This window comes from Osmerus eperlanus, chromosome 18 (genome assembly GCF_963692335.1).
Source record: "Osmerus eperlanus chromosome 18, fOsmEpe2.1, whole genome shotgun sequence".
Taxonomy (NCBI): Eukaryota; Metazoa; Chordata; class Actinopteri; order Osmeriformes; family Osmeridae; genus Osmerus; species Osmerus eperlanus.
This window is the reverse complement of record NC_085035.1, coordinates 14558497-14573237: the sequence shown is the minus strand read 5'-3', so window position 1 is coordinate 14573237 and position 14741 is coordinate 14558497. Positions and strand designations below refer to the sequence as shown.

The 14741-nt window shown below is 41.4% G+C and overlaps 1 protein-coding gene across 4 annotated transcripts in view; it reads left to right on the top strand.

Annotated features, from left to right (window-relative positions):
• nup214 (nucleoporin 214) overlaps positions 1-14741 on the top strand; it is a 141017-nt gene that overhangs the window by 53448 nt on the left and 72828 nt on the right. For 3 of the 4 annotated variants that reach the window (XR_009932708.1, XM_062484629.1, XM_062484627.1), the window contains 2 exons: positions 133-300; positions 705-813. Coding sequence is in view for 3 of the 4 variants with exons in the window: in XM_062484629.1 (XP_062340613.1) it covers positions 133-300; positions 705-813 (277 nt within the window). In the remaining variant the exon portion in view is untranslated. The remainder of the gene's footprint in view (positions 1-132; positions 301-704; positions 814-14741) is intronic. The other variant, XM_062484628.1, reaches the window with a different exon arrangement.

Here is a 14741-nt window from a genome sequence, read left to right as displayed (position 1 = left end):
TTGGTTTACTTTTTCTGAAACAAATAGAACCATCAAACATGCCTTGCCCATTGAGATGATGGAGGTCTCTTGTGTTGGGTGTCTGCGTTGAATTTTACAAATATTTATGCTGCTGTTTTGACGTTATTGTAGTTACAACCAATAAGATCCACATGGGAGGGGCTGATAGCACGGCACTAGCTACCAAAACAGTGAAACATGGGGCCCCGCCCACTGAGAAGGCCACACCGGTCACCATCCCTGCCCAACAGGCCGCAGCAACCGCTGCTCTCCGTAGGCAGATGGCCAATCAGAAACCAGGTAGGTAGAGTTATCGCCATAATTTGTTGAGGGTAATCATTGTGTATCTGGCTGAAGGCTAAACTACAGTATAGCACAATGACTGTTGTGTCTTGTCTCAGACACCAGGGGGAAACAAAGGTCTTTGTAATCTGGCAGCCTTTTGTCACCGGCGTGTATAGAATTATGTTAGATGTTTGACTTTTTGTAGAAAAGAGTTTACTGGCTTATTAAATATATTACAAAGAAATCTACTACAAAAGTAATATCAGCATTCAGAACATTGAATCCATTTTGAGCATAAAATGATGGTTAACATCGATGGATCAGTATTTTTACTATCCAGGGTTTAGCCAGATGGATTTTTCTATTGTGCAACACTTGCAAATAAATAAATAAAAATCTACCCCTTTGTGGTCAACCAGCAGTCAGTGCTTCCCCGACAGAGTCTACGCTGAAGAATATCCCCCAGGTGGTCAACGTTCAGGATTTCAAGGACAAGGGACCACCCATGCCTGTCTCCACGGTGATCAGGTAGTTATTTTTCTTCTGGCTGTGGTATATTTAGGTGTGTAAAAGGGTTCTGGAAAGCTACTGGTGATTTGATTAATTCAGTGATTGATCATATTTTGTTTCAATGAGAAAACAACATGGTGTGGGAAACATATGAGAAGTCCAGAATGTCAGTTTGAATCGAGTTCAGCAAACCTATCAATTGTTCTTATAGTGAATTCCAATCTGGCATGCTGCTCAATCAGCCGCGTTGAAGATTGCACCCTTAAAAAGAGTCGAAAGTTTAAACAGTGTTGTTGAAGAAGCTCTCCTTGTTTTGTGTAAGCTTCTGTCTGTCTGAGTGGAGAGCTCCCTGGTGGGAGTCTGCTGACAGCGCACCTCAGGGATGTCCGGAAGGCTCCTGCAACAACACACTGCAGTACACTCTTGCCCCCTATATACACAGGACGCGTCTGCGGCCCGTTACAGCTGCGACGCGGATGCCGGAGCTGATTGCAGCTGAGCACGGCCACTCTAGTCAATGGTGCAGTTTACACCAGACGCGGCTCGTTTCAGAAGCTTCCCAGACGCGGGCCTCCACACAGCTTTGCGATAGATGGGTAGCTTTTCTGTTTTAACGGATGTCACGTCCAAGTCGCAAGGTAAAATACAAATCTGAAAAATGGGTGCCTGTTCCATAAAGCGGGTTTACCAAATAAACGGGAAAGTAGCTGACAAGCCTGGCTTAAATTCGCTTTATGGAACATGTTCCCGGTGAATTTAAAATGAAAACACTGTCTGCATTTAAACTCCTGATTTGTATTTCACTTTACTACATCGGTGGCAAAACACCAGAAATCAAATAATTTGACATCATGGATGACGACAGATTCATCTTAGAAGTGGAGCAACACTAGTTGTATGACACCACAAATAGCCTACACAAATTTGTATCTTGCAAACTCGCCAATACATCTGTCCCGCAGCTTCTCTTCTGAAATTCTGTAAATACAACTAAACCTGGTCTGGTCGGAGCCGTAAGGTGCTGCAGACGCGTCCGGTGTAAATAGTAGGGGTGGGAATCTTTTGGATACCTCACGATTCGATTTGAATCGATTTATGGGGTCACGAATCAATTTAATGACAGTCTCCTTTTTTGGGGGATGTTAAGTATGGTAATGAGTAAATGAGATGCATATTTTGTAAGGTAGGGCCTGCAGAGAAAGGTCTGGTTTTAAAACAATGTCACATTAAAGGGCATATACACACGCACAGACTGACTCTGTATGACAGTCATGTATGCTTACTCGCACTATTTCTCTTTTCTCTCCACAAAGTCTAAAATATGAGGGAGGTCACTGAAATGAAGAAAATATGGATGTGTGAACAGCATTTTAACAGGATCCATTTTACAGCATTTTACAGATATCCGCAAAAAATCACCATCGAATCATTTGTGTGGCTCTGTGGTTGACATGCACATAGCTACACGCTTTTAGATATTTTTTTTGCCGGGGCATGTAGCCTATGCGGCTGTCTGTATGTATGGGTTGCTGCTGTAAAGAATAGCTTACTCGTAGTGCTTTAAAAAGGTTGTTTGGGGTGCCATAACTTGTCATGGAACTTGTCATCAGCATCAGTGGTGTGATGTGTCCTGGCTTAGGTAACTGAAATGAATTTGTGCAACAGGCAAGGGATCCACCTGAAAAATCAATATACTTCATTAAAGCTAACTCGGTTGTGAATCTGACACTACCATGCGTAGCCTACAAGTACTACTGTGGTGAACCTGGCTTGTTTTGCAGTGGTTTACACACTCGCTAAACAGATGGTCGGAGTGTTGTAATGGGCTCAAATAAATACTCATTGCTATGTTTTACAACCGGAGGATTGATCGGAAGATTGATCCTTCACCACGGAGCTAGCTGCCGTAGCTGGAAAATCAAGCTTTTCCCGAACCCCGTGGGGAGGAGGGCCACAACATCACCAACAAAACTCAGCAAGGATTGTTCTTGCTCCGACTTTAACTTATGGATATTCGGCAGCGTTGCCACAACCGCAGAATAGCTTCGCTCGCATCTTTCTCCGCCGCCATTAGTGAACTACAACTCAAACAAGTGCACGACATCAACGTCATCGTTCTCAGCCTCTCCCTCTGTTCGCTGATTGGACCTACAAAAAATGTGTTTCTGAAAACGGACGGTTAGCTAGTTTTGCTCAAACGCAGAAACCGTTCTGTCAAAAAAAAAAAAAGAAAAAAGGTCTTTCACTGGATTTGAACCTACAACCCTTCGTTTACCAGCACAACATCTCATCCAATTGAGCCATCCCCAAATCTTGATTTTGCCATGTTCAGTAACTGAATAATAAAATAAGATGTTTCTCCAATGGCAAGCATTTTCAGATTTGGTCCAAGCTCAAACATATTTGTCATATTTTCACATATCAAGGTGAAACTTTGCACGGTACTTCAGGGGGGTGTCACCTTAAAGCCTATTAGGTTTGAAAAACCATCATTCAAAATGACATTTGATTTAGTGACAGAAACATATTGAGGCAATGTGGACATTTACATAAATACACCCCTTTCAGCCATTTTGTATTTGATTCAACTGTCTTAAATAACGTTTGTAAATACGTCAATGATACATATCTGTACAAAATTTCAGGTCAATTTGATCTGTTTTGTAAGAAAAAATTATCACTGTACAGGAAAATCCATCATGGCGGACCTTATGGGTCCTTGAGGCTTTTTTGTTCCTCATGAAAACTGACGCTTGTACACCAAGTTTCAGAAGAATTGGAGCAATGGGGTTGTAAATGCCATCACTCTGAAAAGTGGAAATTTGGGTGTGGCCTGTGGCGCCCCCTATGGTCTGATGTGGGCCAGTCTGTGTTTGGGCGGTAGTTGTGGCATGTTGTATCAATATGCCAAATTTCAAAACTTTTTACCAATGAGTTCATGAGGTAAATTACAATAATAAACCGAAATTACGTTTCAGAAGTTTAAGTCGTGCAACTTGACTTTCAGAACTAAAAGTTTCAAAATGTACAGCTCAGGCATAACATAAGCCCTTACGCTTCTTCTTGGGACGCTGTGTTGCAATTAGAAGGCAAAAACGCACTTGGAACAAGAGTCCATGAATGCATAGTTTAACACATTTTTGTTCTGAGTGCTTTAAGCCAATACATTCATGAGAATAGGCTAAACCTCCTTAAATGTCTCTCTCTCGACGCGTTTGTGAAAGTCTTTAAAGGAGCATGTGATTGCAATGAAGAAAGGTGCATATCTACATAGGTGGCGCTATAAGCCATGCCCAAAGTCTGTGATTTCCCCTGTGCCCCATTTCTCCAAAATGCCTGAAAATTGGAATACATGCAATACAACATGACTGAAAGGGGTGTATTTATGTAAATGTCCACATTGCCTCAATATCTTTGTGTCAATAAATCAAATATAATTTTGACTGATGGTCTAAAAATTAGTTCTAAAATTCTAATTTCCATTCCATGAGTTTAAAATGTTGGAAACTTTACATGCCTTATTTATCATGGGGAAACATACAGTGGTGGCCCATACAGTCCGCCATGTACGGTGAACATTTTGAAAAACGTACAAATATCTTCTGAAACCATGACTCCAATTAACTTACGGTATGTATGTGTAGGCCACATATGTAGTTATGCTAGTTTGAGACCACAATAGCTATGGAAATCATATCGGATAAGAGGCATTCCATGAGTGCTGACATTTGACGGCCTCACAGCATGATTCCGCCACTGGGCCTTATGAAAAGGCTCTTGATTTGATTTGCAACTAGGGGATGTTCGAGACCAGGGATTCCCAAAGTGTGCGCAAGCTGCCTCTAGGGGGTGCGCGAGAGGAAAAATTTTATGGTGGTCTAATGGGTAATCTGAGGTTGCTACGAGGTACTGCTTAGCCAGGACACTAAGCTTCTTGAAGCGCCAAATGAAATGAAAGGAGACTCGTAGCAGAACGCAGGGTCACGTAGCCTACGTTTTTTTGATTGTTTTCATCATTTCTAACGTCACAATTATTATAATTCACTACACATGGAAAGCTTATTTAAATTTTTAATAAAAAAAACTTTTTTATTAATTGCGCTTATAAGTATTCGAAAAAAGTATTAGAATACTAACTTACTTTAGGATATCCAAATATTAACCACGCCCATCCCTCGTACATATGGTATACAAAGCTGCAGTCAGATTTGGCGAAATTGTTAGCTTGGATGTTATCTTTACATATAGATGGGGTCTTTCGTTTACAAGCAATGAGGATGCGCACGCAGATTCCAAGGCAGAAAGACGCGTTCCATTTCACTTTTAGTGTACCCTACACTTTTAATGTTTCCGACACCCCCCCCCCTTTCTGAATAAAGTTTGTTTGATCTGATTTGTTGATTTCTATTGCTATGAAAACCAGTTTAGCCAAGCTAACTAACATTGTTTTTAGCTGGCTTGCATTGCCATTCAATCGCTAACAAAACATTAGTAGAAATAGCTTGCTAATCGGCCAGAACTGGTTCATGCAGGAGACTCAGAGACCGTAGCGCGTCACTAGCATCTCGTCATATCACACAGTCCCAGCACAGCTAGATAATCAGTGTCAGCACCCTTGGGTACTCAGCATGCAGTGCGGCATGTCAAAAAACGCAAAGACTTGTGGAAAATAGTTTGGTTACAACAGCCGTGCGAGGGATTTCAGTTGTTGTGTTCGTTCAGTTAGATGTTTGTTATGTTAATGTTTGTTAGTTAATATAATCTTGTTGGTCACCCTGATTGTGCATGTTGTGTAGTTTAATGGGACCAAAGAGTCGGCTGCTGTACTAACACAAGCTATTCTCGCAAGCAGCTGAACATGAGCTCTGGCCTAGTCCAGTTGCCCACATGACTATTCTTAATTGTGCATTGACAGAGATTCTGGAAAGAGATCAACTCAAGAAGAGTTTCAATATCCACAGTTTTCAAGCCATCTTCGGGAAAGTTTGAAAACAATGTCGCGGGTTAAAATGTGTCGATTGTGGGAGTCATGTTTTTGAATAAGAAATGCAATACAAAATGGCTGAAAGGGGTGTATTTATGTCAATGTGACCTGCGCCCTTCGCCCTCAAATCAAAACACTGCTAACTCCTTGCGTCTCCTTCCGCTTTGTGGGTGACGTAAGCGCATTGTGTCACACTAAAAATAAGATCCCCTAGAGAGAGGATGAGCTCCCATGAAAGCAGTAAAATCATACACCTGTGGGGGTCTCTAAAAATCATCAGCACCATTATTTAAATCACAAATAAAGCACTTCTTCCTTCAATATATCGAGACATATTTATTTTAATAAACAGCCTAAAAGAAACATGTTTTCCAAAAGAACGCATTAGGCCTATGCTACTGCTAGGCGCATATCGTGATTGCAGCATAGTTGTGTATGTACTTCACCACCAAGCCAGTACGGGGCACATGAGCACACAATCATTTTTAGAGCCCGCAAACGTTAACCCTTTTAGAAGAAGAACTGGTCAAAATGTGTTTCATGGCTTAATTTTTAAAATAAAAAGATATTGTGTAAAGTTCAGAACCAGCAACCATGCCACCAAAAATAGAGTGCTACCGACATCAGGTACAACTTTGGCAAAATTCGGATTTATTAAATAACTAAAAACAGTCAGAGGACAGTCTACACTGTGTGCACAATTAGGCAAGTTGTATTTTTGAGGATTAATTTTATTATTTAACAACTACAGTGCTCTCGGTCAATCCAAAATGTCAAACCTCAAACCTGAATATTTAAAGGGGTGATTGACTGGGTTTTTTGGGTATTTCACACTGTTCCTTAAAGTCTCTGAATAGGGTATGTAACATTGGTTGGGCTTAAAATGGCCCGGGTGCCGTTCTATGTCCCCTGATGCTTCCAGTGAATTTGTCTCGGGAAAAAAACGCTAGATTTTCTCCTTTTATGGTATGTTCATGAATATATAGATGAGCTGCACGCTGATTGGTTGGTCTACAACGAGTGAAGCTGCGCAGCAAAGACGCAACACGGCCAACACTCACTGAAACATGAAGGTGGAGACTTGAAATAAAAACGGACAAATAAATCTATTGTGTCTACACAACACTGTTTTCAACAGATTCACTAGATATCATTTGAAATGATTACGTTAGTTGTTTCAGCAAACTGGATGGACTTACGTGGGTAGAACGGGAGTCAGATGGCTATGGGAGTCAGAGGGCTGAGCGGTGAGGGAGTCGGGCTAGTAATCTGAAGGTTGCCAGTTCGATTCCCAGCCGTGCCAAATGACGTTGTGTCCTTGAGCAAGGCACTTCACCCTACTTGCTTCGGGGGGAATGTCCCTGTACTTACTGTAAGTCCCTCTGGATAAGAGCGTCTGCTAAATGACTAAATGTAAATGTAAATGTAGAACGTTACAGCTTAGCAACCAAACTATATAGTGATTCAACTGAGCTTCAGTTAGCTAGATAACTGAAGCTCAAGTTGTGACGTCACAACTTGTACTGTTTCAAAAGATAGCGTTTGCAAGTTGCAGTTTCAAAAAGTGAAATTTTGATAGGAAAGAGGTTTCAATGGACTTTGAGGTTCACTGTATGTCTATTTTACACACCCAACTGTCATTTTTCAACCATGACAAGGTAAAATCGGTTTTGCAATCAATCACCCCTTTAAAGTAGCTAGCTAGCTTTTTTCCTCTGTGTTTTGGTGAAATGGATTTTTCACCGAAATTACATCTCGGTGAATTCTGCACCAAAAAGGTTGTGGAGGACAGCCTTTAAGAGAGAAAGCGATTCCCCATTGATCTGTCGCATCCGAATTTTGATTTGGGTCACGAACGTCTTGAAATTTGAGTGAGAATGCGTCGCCCGCATAGTCTTATAGGCGGCCATGTCTTGGTCCCCCGTTACAGTTTTGACATTGGCTTCAGTCAGACTCGGGTCACTCACTGGCAGTGAGTGTGTTCACAATGTTGTATTTCACTCCATTCTACACCAAAAACGTCAGGGATTTTGTAGATACGAGCCTGCTGAAAATAGCCAGAATTAAAAATGTATAATTTCTTTAACCGAGCTTGTTTCATTCATCATTTGCCTGAGAAAGAGACTTCTGTTAGCCAGGCTATTCGAAAACCATTCAAACAGGTTGACAGCAGTGTTTTTTGTATTTTATTACAGCAAGCTACTTGAACCACGCGATCACTTGTCGGCGAGACCAAAGCGTGTCGCAACTCTCTTTTTATATGGCTTTGGGCTAGGCCAGTGATTTTCAACCACTGTGCCGCAGCACACTGATGCTCTTTTGGTAAGTCACTAGGGGACGCTTCGGTAGCGCGTTGCCATTATGGAGTGAAAATTCCAACTGGAATTACTGGACAACAGCACAGATAGTTAGCTAGCAACATGCTAGTTATAGGTAACAGATCATTTTATATATATTTTTTGTGTTGACGTTGGCTAGCTAGCGTCGGCAGCTGTGTAGTACCTAGCAAGCATTAGCAGCATTTGTATCGGTTAAATGTACGTAGTTAAATATCAGCTAATGTTCAACTGTAAAGTATACACCTTTTAAAGATCCAGTAAAGTGGAATTGAAATCGAGTTTTAAGTTCACCACACCACAGAACAATGCTTTATTAACTACCCATCCAAATTCAAATGAAAAAAAACAGACATGTTAAACTAGAGAGGGTACAATTTCTGGGGAAATTGTAGGGTGTGCTTGCTTGCGTCGGTTGCAGGTGGGTCCGTTTTCCCTTCTCGTGATATTTTCAAGCATTTAGCCTACTCATATTGCATATTGCATATTTCATTAAGAACACCCTTTGAAACAGCTGCGAACCCCCTTTGAAACAAGCTACTGTAACAACGTTGTCACTGGCAGTGTGGAATCGCGATTCAAACAGTCTGCTAACTGAAAATATGCCCCCCAAAACGTAAATAAGTTTGACATTAATGTAGGAGGAAATGGCTAATTCAAAATAAGTTTGCTAGAGGCAAGCTAGCTGCTGTTGTTCCACATTTCACTGATTGTTTGAAAGCACCGGAAATGAGAACGTTTCTTTTGACATAAAGTTTAGCTGTGGCTTTGAAGACAGTACGACACATTGCCAGTGGGCGAGCCGAGTCTGACTGAGGCTAATGTCAAAACAAGCCGCGGTGTCACTCAAAATCCAAGTTTTACACAAAGCACTAAAATATGCTGACCCGCTGGCTATCTTCGCAATCGCCATATCTTTAAAACACTGCCCTCCTTCTGATTTTTGATGTAGAATTGACCCTGGTACGAAATTAAGAAAATACTCATCAGAGATCGACAACAGCTGACGCAATCGTCAACGGAGGCTGACGGGGCTCTCACGTAGCAAACCAAAGTTTTTACAGCAACCTACATTAAAATCTCACCACCTGGCTGTCGTCACAATAGTCATATCGTCATAACATTGCCCTCCTTCTGTTTTTTGGTGTAGAATTGACCGAACTATAAAATTACGAAAATACAAAAATACTATGACGCTGGCATGGCTGCCGCCTAGGCAGTCTCACTAGGCGACGCGCACTCGCTCAAATTACAAAGACTTTCACGACCTAAATAAAAAATCTGAGATGGCAGTTCCACTCGAAATTGCTTTTCAACAAAACCCAATGGTTGGTAATTTTGGTGGTTGGCATTTTTCACTCATAATCCAAGCTCCAATTTGCGTGCTAGAACGTCTCTATCACGTTGTATCCATGCGTCGTTGCTAACGTGTGCTGACGTAGTGACGTAGGCTAGCACTGGTACCCTTCGTTGACAGAAGACACTTTTTGCCACAAAAACGTTGTAACCTAAACTGTGCAACGGAGTGTAAATAAAAATACAAGCAACTCAATCGCTACCAAGACAAAACTTTTGACACCTAGGTTGTCTATGTAGTCCAAATATTGACTGAGGCTTAGGGGGGCAAAAATAAATAATAATAAATATATATGTGAGAGAACAAAGGTTGTGCTCTCGCCGAAGGCTTGAGCACACCCAATTAGCCTTTGAAATTGTGAGAAAATCAGCACTCTTCTCTGGTTCAGACTGGGGGGGCGTGTCGCCTGAAGGAGCTGAAGCTCCGCCCCTCGCTGCCTACCTACGACCCAGATAATGGGCACTACGTCAAGCCGAACAAAACAGTATAGAATTAGAATTTATTTGTTCAATGAGTGAAACATACAGATGCATATAAATTAAATGTTCCCCTGAGCTGTAACAGTAAAAATGGACACCAGAGACAGTGAGCTCTCCAACTACTTCTAGCACATTAGCTACCATTTCACCAAAATACCATCATTCTACACCGAGTAGCCTAATATAAAGTTAGCGGTTTGCACTAACTCATAGCAGAGATACCTCTGGAAAAGTTATCTCGTATAATTATAACAAGCACACAGAACTGAGTGATGAACTGCTGGCGGCGGTGGATGGTCCAAGTGCGACCGGAGGAGGGCAATGCTCGGTAAGGCTCCTCGCTGCAAGAGAAGCCGTGTGTCCCTGAACCCCGTCTGTCTCTGGTCCATGTTAAAATTGTCCGCTGTGAAATGGTCACTGCAGAGTTGGAGTTTATCCGAAGCTTTCCATTAGCGTGGCTCTTCACAAAATCAATCCACCTATTTTTCCTTTCCTCATCAATAGGGAAATTAAATAGCGTTGCAGCGCAGCTGAAGTTCTTGCATCCAGGGAAGATGCCGTTGCGGGTGGAGGGAGACATCCTGAAGCTAGCTAGCTAGCTGATGTAGGCTACAATAACAGTAGGCTACAGCAGGAGGAGCCATTCAGTGATCTGACATAGATGGGTCAAAATGACGTAGATATGTAATTTTTTGGCTCCGCCCATTAAAACCTGATCTGAAAACGGAAGAGAAACTGTTCTACGGTCTAACTCCACATTTCAGTGCGACAAAGTTTTCGCGCTTTGCACATGCTTTCAGAAACTAATTTCACACGTATATAATGTACTGAGAAGCAAATCATGGAATTTGCTTTATAGGATCCCTTGATCCCTTTAGAAAAAATAAAAAGTTAACTCCAACATTTAGTGGCGATTTCCATTGTTATGTCTACAAATTATTTTAGATATGAGTTTAGCTAGCTTGCAAATACTGAGGATAGCCTACTGAAGTTGAGTTAGCCAATGTCGATGCTAGCTAACGTAAGTTAGTTAGCTCTACATTTCACAGGGTCTTGCAGCGCTGCTTGATTTACTGAAAGTATTATGAAATGTTATGTACTAGCCATTTGCCTACTTTAGCAAGTCACACTATCCCCTGATAGTGTAACTGAGAAGACGCAGTAAATAATTCCTCTCAAGTAATAAGCCCCCGTTGAAGTGTTAAATTAAATTAGCTGCACGGTCTGTAGAGATCTTGGGACGAAGCCCCTTTTGTGTTTTGCAAATGCAGAATTCGGTCAAATAAAATAGGTAAAATAGACGTAATGAGTGTCACATAAAGTGGGGCAAGCTTCATTTCTCTTCCAGACTTGCCCTACCAAAAAATCCACTTGTCCCGGACAAGCCTTAATGTCGAGCCCTGTACATGGCTAGACTCTTGATACACATCAGAATCCACCCCTGTCTTGGACACCCAAAATCAGCGCAATAGAAAATGCGCTTTAAAGAATTTAAAACCAAACTTTTTTTGTGGAAAAAAAGTGGAAGACTTGTCTGTAAGTCTGTGAAATAAACTGTTAAAGGGGATTTGATGCTCACTAGTCTAGTGATTATGTTATTGGGTGTGCTTTGCCTTCGGCAAGGGCACAACCTTTGTTCTCTCACATATATATTATTATTCTTTTTGCCCCCCTAAAACTCAGTCAATATTTGGCCTACATAGACAACCTAGGTGTCAAAAGTTTCGTCTTGGTAGCGATTGAGTTGCTTCTATTGGGATTTACGTTCCGTTGCACGCTTTAAGTAGAAATTACGTTGTAGTGGCGAAAAGTGAAGCTAACTTGCTAGCCACAGTCAATGACGCTACTTACGTCACTAACGTCACGAAAACTTGCGTGACTACCTCTAGCAGAACATTAGTTCAGCAGCTAGTTAACTTCTGGGAGATAGCTAAGCTAACTGCTTTACTGCAAGGCAGCTGCAGAAACGCCACAAGCAGGGCTCAAAATTAACTTTTTGGCTTACCAGCCAAAATGGCTGGTAGATGAAAAAAATTACCAGCCAATAATATTTTTTACCGGCCCAAATTAAACCTGGCATTTCAGACGTACTCTGACATAAACAACCTTTACCTATGATTTTAATATCATTGTAAATCACTCTCAGAATGGATTAAACAAAATCAACCAATTTTACTTTTTGAAATAATTTATTAATTCAGGGGGTTCCAGGGGCTTACTAGCCTACTCCTCTTGCTCAATGTGAGATGGGTTGTCCTTGTCCATGAGGTTTGTTCTTCGCATCGGACTAGCTGGCTAAAAGCAGAATTCCCATATCTGTTGAAATGCCCTGCTTGACTTTTTTGGTGTAAAACTTTTGTTGTAGAATTGACCGAACTGTAAAATTATGAACTTTGTGACATGACGCGACCAAGAAAGAGACATGGCTGCCGCCTGGTAAGACTATGCGGTCTATCTGGCGACGCACTCACTCAAATTTCAAGACTTCCGTGACCCAAATCAAAATTCTGATGTGACAGATCAATGGGGAATTGCTTTCTCTCTTAAATGCTACCATCCTCTACCTTTTTTGTCTTTTTAAATCTAACTATTTTTATTATCCGTGTCATTCTTTAGCTTTTATAAAGGTTTTATCTTCCCGGTTTTCTGCCACCTAGATGCGCGCACAACTGTTTGTGTTGGAGTTGCAAGCTCTTTTTTTTTTACCATGACGGGCGCGGTAGTCGGGAGCTGTACTCCGCAATTTCACTCGCCAAATGGCGGAGCATCGGACACAATTTAGTCGCCAGCCCAAAAATCTACACGCCATTGGCGCTTGGCGGGTGCCAATTTCGAGCCCTGGCCACAAGCAAAGAGGCCAGGGTGATAACTATTTACAAATTTTACTTTGTGATATGACACACGATTGTGATGTGTAATGTACAATATAAACTGATATTATTAATGAAGTACATCTACTTTCGGAAACAGTAGTCTACTATTTCACTGAAGTATTAGCATCATGACATTAGCCTCTGTTGCCCGGGCAACACATACTACAGTGGTCTATGATGCATCTGTTTTCAATCGTTAAAATAAACATTCCTCACAAATACATTTTCGTTGTAGGATTTATTATGACATTAGATTACAAGTAAACGATTTGTGGGTGAAATTATCATAACCTGTGGTTTCAAACCAGTGTAGCTCACTGCAACGCTGTAGCCTACGCGAGACACTACAAAAACATCTACACAGCTGTTTAGGAAGTCAAACGGCGACAGAACATGTTCGGCACTCCCCTTACTTAAATCAAAAGTCTTTCAATAGGTGAAACTATCTGACTACTAACCTTCATTGCCACAGCCTAAACTTTGTCAATCTGTTCATGAAAATAATTAATTTCAGCCTAAACCGTACAACGGAACGTTAAATCCAATTCAACCAACGCAATCGCTACCAAGACGAACACAGCAGTAGTCTAGTACTGTACCGTAGTAGTACAATTTACTGGGGCAGCTTCTCCACACAGGGCTATATCACATTTTGCGTTGTTACTGACAATGATCGCTACCAGTGAGCTTTTTATGAATGAGCGATTTTCCACTAAATAAATGTCAAGCTTATTTACGTTTTGGTGGGCAAATTTTCAGTTAGCAGATGCAGGGCCGAGTTAAGGTCATCTGGGGCCCGGGGCAGAAGCCTCCCCGAGGCCCCCCCCCCCACGCAAAATATTTTTAAATATATATATATATATTGTTATTACTATGATTTTTATCAATATATATTAGAGAGAGAGGGATTGGTAATTAAATTATGACAGACAAAAATATCAGTATGTGATACATTGAAATCAGTGGCGGCTGCTGGTCTTTCAAAGAGGGGAAGCTCATTTTCGGCCTACATCCTAAAAATGATTTATTTATTTGGCTAGTTCACTGGCTAGTTCACCCCTACGACACTAGCCTAGCCTACTGATGAATGAACGAACGATCTAACAAAACAATATTAATCAAGGAGGAAATGTGGAAATTTGGTTAAACTGAAACAAGGAACGTGGTGTATAATTGTATGAAATGTATGATGAAAATTGGTTAGCAATTTCGCCAAGCAAATGCCAAGAAATATTTTGCTGCAGTCTTTCAACTACAGTTGCAAAATCCGCGATGGGACTGAGCTTGAATAGCTTCGGTGACTTTTTGTAGTACAAAATTACTGTCAATCAAAAGTAGATGCAGTCTTTCGACAGACCGTCCAATCATCACGCGGAAGCCCAGCGTCCGGCCAGCCCACTCCTCCATTCACCCCCAGAGATGCTGAGCGTCCGAGGTGGGACATAATCTCAGCATTCATCCAAATGACCGTATAGTTTCGAAGCACTGAAAAAAACTGTTAAAAGCAGCCCCATTGAAGTCCATGGAAGCTGTGCTTCAACAGGGAAATGCACTGTGACGCTACGGGAATGTATGAGAAGGAAATCAGTCAGTCGACCTGCTAATATATGTAGCTGATTCTGAAAGAACTCGTCTTCGATATGAACGTGTTCTAACGCATTTAAAATGTTAACACAATAGTAAATATTTGACCATTAATTTTTGGAAATTTTAGGGCACGCTGAGCTTCCCTTGCAGTCTTAAAGAAATCGCCACTGATTGTAATACATTGTAACACACACCCTTAGCCAGCAACAATGTCAAATAAATTGGAACATGCAGTCTAGCGTGCACACACACAGCCCAGCTCATATATACAAACAACTCGATTGAACAATTTAATTATCAGGCTGTGGCCGCCTACTGAAAAGAACATAG